The following is an 8,338-nucleotide window of genomic DNA, read 5'->3' on the forward strand; positions in this document are numbered from 1 at the left end:
GGCCTCCGATAATGGTCGGCCGCCTCCACTGTCTCTCAGTGGCGTCCTGTTGGTGTTGCACTCCATACCCGTCTGAGAAGCAATGCGCAGGGGCCGTGCGTACGCACGTGTAGGTATGTACGTATATATCTACATCTGTCTAATTTATCCGTGACATTATAGTTCTGGAATACTGAGAAGAACCAAGTTCTTTAGGATTGCATTACTCATCCACCCCACTGAACTGCTTAAGACAGCTAAAAGCGATGAATTCATCTCTCTCTCTCTCTCTCTATATATATATATATATACCCATCTATCTATCTGTCTATCTAGCAATCTAAGCCCTAAACCTAATCGATATATATATATAAGTATATAAGTGCAGGACGCATCCGCAGAGGAGGACTTTCCAAACAGAATTTTCGCTTGCGTGGCGAGGCGTGGTGGAGTTCACTGAGCACGGCGAGTTCAGGGCTCCGGTTTCCCGCCCTTTTTTCGTGACTCTTGCTTCCGCAGCAGCATCTGCAGCTGACATGTATCGATTCCGCCATCTGCATTCGATTTCTTCCACTGCGACCTGCGGCAGGTCGCTGTACGCGAAAGGTGTCCGCGTGCGCGCCGCGTGAGTTCGAGCTCCGCAGCACGAAGAGCGAAAATGTAACGCCTCAAAAACTACAGCACGTTAACAGTCGACGACGGCCGCGGCAAGCGGCGACCGCACGCACAAGAGACGACATCTGGGAACGTCGGCACAGACAAGCCGTCGCGAGAGAGCAGACGCGGCGAAGAAGGTGACCTCCAGCTTGCAGCGTGAAACCCGGGCGCCGAAGCAGCCTACCCCCTGGGCTGCGGAGCTCTCATCCGCGCCAGCGGCGCTCAGTTCGTGATGTCTTTGACATGCTCGCACTTCCTTTCCAGCGCGTCTCTTCTTGTGCCCAACACGAGGGCCCCTCTGCCTAAGAGAGCTGCGAGGGCGTGGCCGCCGAAAGGTCAAGCAGGATCGCCGAAAAAAGTCGGTGGAGGTTTGCGAGCCCAAAGAGGTAACCTGTGTCGCGTCCGCTCTCGCTGAAGTTCACGTGTGCAAAGTCCACCATGTAGACCCCGAGGCTGTTGACAATCGCTTCCTCGACTCGCGCTTCTTCGCTGGCTTCTTCGTGAGGTAAAGGAGCCTGAGACGGGGCGGAACCTCCCTCTGCTGCAGCGTCGCGCGTTTCCCCCCCCGCGCCGGCGGCGTCTCCTCTAGGCTCCGCTTGCGCTCCCGCGGCCGCGCTGCCGCCCTGGTGCGACTGGAGCCCCTTCGTCTCTCTTGTGTGCGCTTCGGCCTCCGCGCAGCCTCGCTCCGTCTGCGATACCTGCGAGGAGGCGTCACTCGCTGGGCGCGCGACAGACGCGGCGGACGACGGCGCGGCCGCCCGTGGCTGCGGCAGCGGCCCTGCGTCGAAGACGAAGAGGAGACTCGAGCCGTAGAAGGAGACTTGCTCTTGTCGCTCGAAGAAGACACGAAGCGTCTCCAGTTTCTCCAGGCACTTTCGGATCAGGCGGACGGCGAGCCGCCGCGAGCCGTTCACGCAGAAGAACTGAGTGAAGACGCGGATGAACTCCGCGTCCTTCGTGACGGCGTACGCGTCTTGCTTCGACAGAACAAACGGCCTCGGCGACGCCAGCACGCCCCGCTCTGCCTCGCGCTCGCTTCCCCCCTGCCCGCTCCCACCTGCCCCCCGCGCCTCTCGCGCCGCCTCGCCAACGGCTTCCTGGAACCCGCCGCGGCACGCGACCTCGTCGCCGCAGGCCGTCGTCCCCTGGCGGTCTCCTGCGCCGCCGGCCTGTCTCTCTCGGGCCAGCCGCGGCTGCGCCTCGCGGCTGTCAACGGCCGCGGCGGACACCCCGCAGACTGAGAAGCCGTGCGAGGCGAAAGATCGCTCGCGCGCCTTCGCCTGCATGCGCCGCACCTTCTCCAAGTCGGTGCAGCTCCCGTCGTACATTTGCGTGCCCATCTTCACATCCATCACGCACGGTCGCACAAAGTAAGCCACGTCCTCCACCGCAATCGCACAGGCGAACCGCGCGCTCCCCGACGCGCACCGAAACGAAGGCGAGAAGGGCGCAGACGACGCGACAGAAGAGGAGACAGCGGGATAGACGGGGGAAGATGCGGTGGAAGGCTGGACCGCGAGAGAAGGGGGAGACGCAGACGAGGGCAAGTGAGAAGAAGGAGGCTTCGAGGACGAGGCGTGCGCGGAGCGCGTGTCGGGCTGCCCGCAGGCCGCGCGCGCGGGCTCAGCACGACCGTGTTTGTCATCGGGGCTCGACGCAGGGGAGCAAACCGCCCACGAGTGGGACCAAAAAACCCGCCGGCAGGTCGGCATGAATTTGCTCAGCTCCGTCGCGACGTCAGTCAAGCCAGCAGCCCCAGCTCCAGGCGAGGCCTCACAGCTGCGCGACGATGACACGGCCGAACCAGGCGGGCTCGCTGGAAGCGCTAGCGCGTCGGGCGGCGTGCGCAGAAGCTCCATCAGCTGAGAGGGATTGAACGAGAGGGCCGAGGAGTGCAGCGCCTCGTGACGCGGCAGACAGGCTGGGGGCAACAGCGCCTGCACGAAGCGCTCCCGCGAGCGGTGCGGATCGCCTGTCGCCGTCCTCTGGCTCTTCCAGTGCGCCTGAGGGCCCCAGTTCGGGTTGACGCCCGTCTCGCCCCCGCGACCGCCGACCTGAGTCGGCTCTCTCTCGCCGTCGCCAGGAGGCGAGAGGCGCAGGAAGAGTCTCTGCAATTCCGCCAAGATAGTCGCTTTGTGCTGCTCGTGGTCAGCCTGCGTCGCCTCGTCCATCCGCGCGCCCTTTCGAAGGGTTTTCGCATGCAGCTGCGTCCAGGTGTAGAACGCCGCCTCGTTCCAGCAGCAGAGCTTCACCAGCTGTCCGGGCTTGATGCACTCTTTCCCTTCCCGCGGCCGGCTGCTGCTTTCTTTGGATCGTCGCCGCGCCGCACGTTCGCTATCTTCTTGCGAGTCGCCGTCGGCGACGCTCTGCAGCGGCGAGTCCGGAGGCGCGAGCGACGGCAACAGCCAGCGATTTACCCTGCCGCCGACGATCCGACCGCGAACGTGCGACAACAGGCCCGCAGGGAAGACGCGCCGCCGCGCCAAGGCCCCTCCCGACGCGCCCGGCGACGAGGGAGGGACGGTAGAAGTCGACGAAGCTGGAGGTGACGCTGAGTACCCCGTTGACGTATGTGCGTTTGACGCGTTTGCGGCCTCGTCGGACTCGCTCGGACGCGTGTGCGGCGTTCCTTCGGAACTCCGCGCCGCGCACCCTTCCTTCGCCCCTGCGCCCTGACCGCTCGGCCTGAGGTCAGGCTCCGTGCCGCTCTCCGCGTCTCGCGCGCGACTCCTCTGCAGATCTTCCTCGTCCGCCGCCTCCACGACTGACTGTCTTCGGGTTTTCACGATCTTCGGGAGCGGCGGAAGCGCAGGAAGGAAAAGGGGTGGTCCCGCGTGAAGGAGCCGCACGAGGCGCAGCACTTCGTACGTCGCTTGCCGGCAAACGACCCAGCGGCCTCGCCAGCCGCCGCGCTCCTCGTCGACCTCGACGCCGCTCCGCGACCCGCAGTGAGAGGGCGACGCAGCCGCAGAAGCCGGCCGACCGCCACCCCAGGCGTCCGCCCCGCAGGCGGCCAACGCCGCCGCCCCCGAGGAGGCGGAGGAGGCAAAGGCGAGGCGGCACGGCTCCAGCGCGACTCCGCAGGAAGCACAGGCGAGGCGCAGCCGCAACGCGAGGCGCGACGAGGCCTTCCCGGCTTGCGAGGGCGACGCCGGGGACGCTGTCTCCTGGGGCTCCGCGCGCAGGTCCTCGCCGCCCTCGCCCAGCAGGACAGATGAACAAAAGGCGTTGACCCCACGAGTCGGCGGAAGCGACGCCGCAGACGACGGCGAGAGACTCGCGGGCGCGGCTTCAGCGGACCGGGCGCCAGGGGCCACGAGGGAGGTGAGCGCGAGCGGCGACGGCGGTAAGCTGAGAAGCGGCGCCGAGTTGCTCGGGAGCGGCGACGGCGGGCAGCTGGCGACGACCCTCAACGACGAGGGAGGCGCGAGCGAGAGAGCGGACCGCGAGACGCCGCACGACCTGCTGCACGACGAGGAGGACAGCGAGGCGCGACGCGCGGCGGGCGAGCGCGGCTGCGGCGCGAGGGGAAACGCGCCCGCCGCCGACACCGCGTCCTCGGGAATTGAAACGAGATCGTCGTCGCCTTCCTCTGAGACAGTCTCCGACGTCAGGGGCCTCTGCAGCGCAGGCAGGGGGCTCGCCAAAGCGTCGTCGCTCTCTCGCCGTCCCCCGGTGTCGGCAGCGTCCGCTGCACGCAGCTCCTGCTTCTCTGTCTTCTTCTTGGCTTTGCCTGAATCCCGCCGCCCCTTCCGACCGCGGGCCTCTGCGGGCGTGCCGCGAGCCCCGTCGGCGAGCCGGGGAGGGACGTCGAGACTCGGACACAGGCCGGCGGCGTCGCGGAGTGCGACCTCGACCGCGGCCGGAGTCAGCAGAGCCCAGCGCTCTGCAGCGGGCAGGGGGTCGGCGGCGAACTCGGGGAACTTCCGCTTCGCAACAAAGAAGGCGGTGTCGTCTCCAAGATACTCCGAATCGGGGGTCGCCAGCGCGCCCTTGCTCTGAGACGCTCTCGGTCCCGCCTCACACGCGCCCAGGCCGCCGCTCCCCGGCAGCCCGCACGACGAGGGGCCTACGGCGCCGCGGACGCGCGAGCGCGCCGAGGCCAGACCCGGCTTCTTCTCAGAGAGACACAGACACTTTAGGCAGAAACGCGGCCTCGGCTTGTCGTCGAGGGGGAGAGGTGAAGATGCGAACCACGCAGCAGACAGCGCCGGCGAGGGCGGAATAGCTGACGCAGCTGCCTGGAAGAGCGGAGAGACAGGAAGCGAGATCGTGGCAGGCAGAGACAGCCGACGAGGGCTCCCGCGCCGCGGCGCGGGAGCCTGGCGGGTCCCGAGCGCTGCATCCGCGCGCGGGGCGAACTCTAGCAGAGCCTCCTCGCCGCGGGGCTGAGGCGCTGGTGCTGGGCGGGCGGAGCTGGACGGAGACGAACCGACGACAGCGGACGGCGAGAGGAAGACCTCGTCGGCTCTTTTGTCCCAGCCTGCTTGCTGTCCTGCATCCACGCGGCCACCGTCGCCTGTGCTTGTTGGATGGCGACCGCCTTCTTGCACCGTCCGTCCCTCTGCTCTGTCTCCTTGGCTTCGGTCTCTGAATTGCCCCGCTATCGTCCTAGTGCCGGCGCCCTCGTCGTTTGCGCGCGAGGCGTTGCCGCCTTCTGTCGCCGCTGGATCTGTGCCCGCGGCTGAGTCTGCGTGGCTCGCGTCGCCTTCCTGTGGCGGGTTCACCTTCGGGGTTGCGGAACGCGGCGCCTCGTCGTCGCCCAGCCTCAGCAGCTCCTCTACGCAGGCCTCCACGCAGTTCGCAAGCACATCAACGGCGTAGCCGCCCTCGAGGAAGAAGAGGGCGTGCCCGTCGCACAGGAGATCGGCAAGCCGACAGACCTGGCGTGTCATCCAGCCGAAGGCGGCCGACGACAGGCAGCAGCCGCCCAGCGGGTCGCCCGCGGCGGCATCGAAGCCCGCGGAGACGAGAATCGCCTGCGGCCGGAACGCCGTGAGCGCCGGCGCGAAAATGCCGCAGAACGTCCAGAACATATCCGCGTCGCCGAATCCGCGAGACAGCGGCACGTTAACCGAGTAGCCACGCCCCGGTCCCACGCCGGTCTCGGTCCAAGATCCAGTCCCGGGGTAAAACGAAAAAGAAGAGGAGGAAGAAGTTGAGGAAACAGAAGAGCAAGAAGAGGAACACGATGATTCTGGATAAGACGCGAGAGCGGTGGACGGAGTCGACGGCGTAGAGGAGGGAGGCCCGGCCGCAGCGGAGAGCGCGAGAGTATCGCGACTCCGCGTGCCGGAGGGTGGGGCCTTCGCTTTCTCGTATCGATGAACAGAGAGATACAGCACCGACGACGAACTGTAAAAGAGCTCTTGAGTCCCGTCCCCATGGTGAACATCCCAGTCGAGGATCGCTACGCGCGCGAGGCCATGGACATCCAGCAGGTACCGCGCAGCGAGTGCGACATTGTTGTAGATGCAAAATCCTGAACACCGCGAGCAGACAGCCAGAGACAAACACATCTTTTCACCGAAAACTGCGTCCCGTAGACGCGAAATTCGGCTTCGGGATACCACCGCGTGCCCGCCGCTGCCGAGAGTAGTTCTGGCTCTCATTGCGGGCGGCACGCAGCACACACGTAGACGCTAAACCCTGAGCGCCTACGGCGAAAAGACCTCAAACACTCGCCCCGAGGAAACTCCGACCCCGCACAGAGGAGCCGGAGCCGAGTGGAAAGGGCGAGAGAGCGGAAGAAGGATGAGGACAGGTAGGTGCGTCGCGATTAGGGTTTGGGATCTACGTCGGTCTAAGTGCTCGGTCCAGTGACGCGAACTTGACGCTAAATAGCAATAAGCAACAGACAGACAGACGCCGCAGGTGCGCGAGAGCTCGAACGTTTTTAGGCGGGGTTGAGAAGAAGACAGACGACTCTCTTCTTTAGGCTGTATGGGAAGGCCGGTACAGCACGCACTCCTACTGGGTTTCAGCTGCAGAAGCGAAAGCCTTTCTAGTCTCCTGCGGCCATTCATTTCTCACGCCTGGGGGTTACCTGCAGCCTCTTTAGCGCACGCATGGTGACCCGGGGGTCGAATCAGCGCAAAGCCTCTTTTAACGCGCTTCGCGGTCATCTCGAAACCTCTGCATCCGCCTCCAGATCCTCCCCCAGACGACCGTCTCGCCTGGCCGGCGTCGTCGGCCGTTCCGTCACTCGTCTCCCCTTCTCTCTGGACTTTGTCGCCTTCGGACCTGCCGCCTGTGCACCCGTCTGCGGCGGCCTCGCAGCGACTTTTGGGCGAGCGCACCTTGGGCTTGTCGCCTCTTTTCTTCCCTCCCGCGCCCGTCGAGGGCGGCCCTAGCACGAGGTCGCAGAGCGCCAAGGCAGCCCCCGCCGCGAGTCTCGCTGTATGAGACGTCCGCGGACAGATGAACGTGTCGCTGCCGAAGGGAAATGTGTAGGCCCTCGATGCTCCAGACGACGCCTCCGGGACCGCAGACGCCTCCGCGTCGTCTCCAATCGCGGCGACGGCCGTCTCGCTTCGCGGCGCGAGGCCCGGCGAAGGCGCCGCACGAGACACAGACGACGCAGTGGAAGACGTCAGCGAGGCACACGGCGGCGCCAGAGCCTCCGCCGACGAGGAGGCAGTGGAGACGGCGGCCGCGGAACCAGGAGGACCTTCAGCAGATGGGCGGCTCGCGGCGGCCTCGGGGCGGCCTGAGAAAGACTTTCGCCCCTTTCGGAGGCGCCCAGGCAGCGCCCCCGCCGCCGCAGACGCAGACCCTTTCTTTGTCTGGCCTTTCCCGCCCCCCGGCGTCTCGCGCCCGGCCTGCTCGCCTCGACTGCGGCGCGCAGCGAAGGCGGCGGCAGCTCGCTGGAGAGGCACAGTCGCGAGAGGCGCCCGCGAGGCCTGCGCCGGCGAGAAGGCGTCGATGCGAGAGATGTAGTCTGAGGCGTGGCAGGTGCCCAGCTCGTCGTCGGTCGCCAGGCGTCCGCATGGCACCACCACCAGGTTTGGGCACGCGGAGACGAATCCGACAGGCGACGCCTCCGCGCGTGGCGGCGCAGACGACGGCGGGGGCGAAGCGGCGCGGCGCCGGGACGACCCAACCCCTGCGGCATGCTCGAGCTCGTCTGGGTCGGTTGGGCACTCGGCGCGTCCCCGCTCTCCCCGCGCCCGCCCGGCGCCGCCTTCTCGCCTAATCCATCCACGACGGACGAGAGCCTCGAGGATACCCGCAATTCGCTGGGGGGTCTCGGGGTGCGCCTCGGGACCGGCGTGGGAGACCGGCGATGCCATGTCTGCTTCGTCAATCAGCAACGCGATGGAAGGCGAGGGAGCAGAGTACGGCGCAGACGACGGCGCACGCGAAAGGCGTATCTCGCGTGCTGCGCCTGGAGACTCAGACTCGCCCGAAGCGTCCTCTGCAGCCTCGGCGCCAGGACAGGCGCTCTGCGCCTCGTCACGTGGATCTGCTGGGCGTGTCGCCATGTTCTTGACAGGGCGCCTCTGTTACAGAAAAAAGACTTTGCAGAGGAAGAGTCGTCTCCGGGTTTGTGCGGCGAGGAGACCGGCACGGAAAGAAACCTAATAAAGCGCCATGGTCGCCGCCTCGTCAGTCTCTCCGCCGGTTCACCCGTCTGTGAAGACTCCAGGGCATCCCCCAACGCGGCCGAGGTGCGCGCGAGAGAAGAGGAGCTCCGGGTGCA

The 8,338-nt window shown here is 66.2% G+C and overlaps 1 protein-coding gene across 1 annotated transcript; it reads right to left on the reverse strand.

Moving 5' to 3' along the window:
• Window positions 1–938: 938 nt before the first annotated feature.
• BESB_030940 (uncharacterized protein) lies at window positions 939–8,120 on the reverse strand (the record flags this gene model as incomplete). The annotated part of the gene is made up of 2 exons (XM_029361762.1): window positions 939–6,118; window positions 6,683–8,120. 2 exons carry the CDS (start codon window positions 8,118–8,120, stop codon window positions 939–941), a joined length of 6,618 nt encoding a protein of 2,205 aa, XP_029215229.1.
• Window positions 8,121–8,338: the final 218 nt, after the last annotated feature.

The sequence above is a fragment of the Besnoitia besnoiti genome, chromosome XIII (genome assembly GCF_002563875.1).
Source record: "Besnoitia besnoiti strain Bb-Ger1 chromosome XIII, whole genome shotgun sequence".
Classification (NCBI taxonomy): domain Eukaryota; phylum Apicomplexa; class Conoidasida; order Eucoccidiorida; family Sarcocystidae; genus Besnoitia; species Besnoitia besnoiti.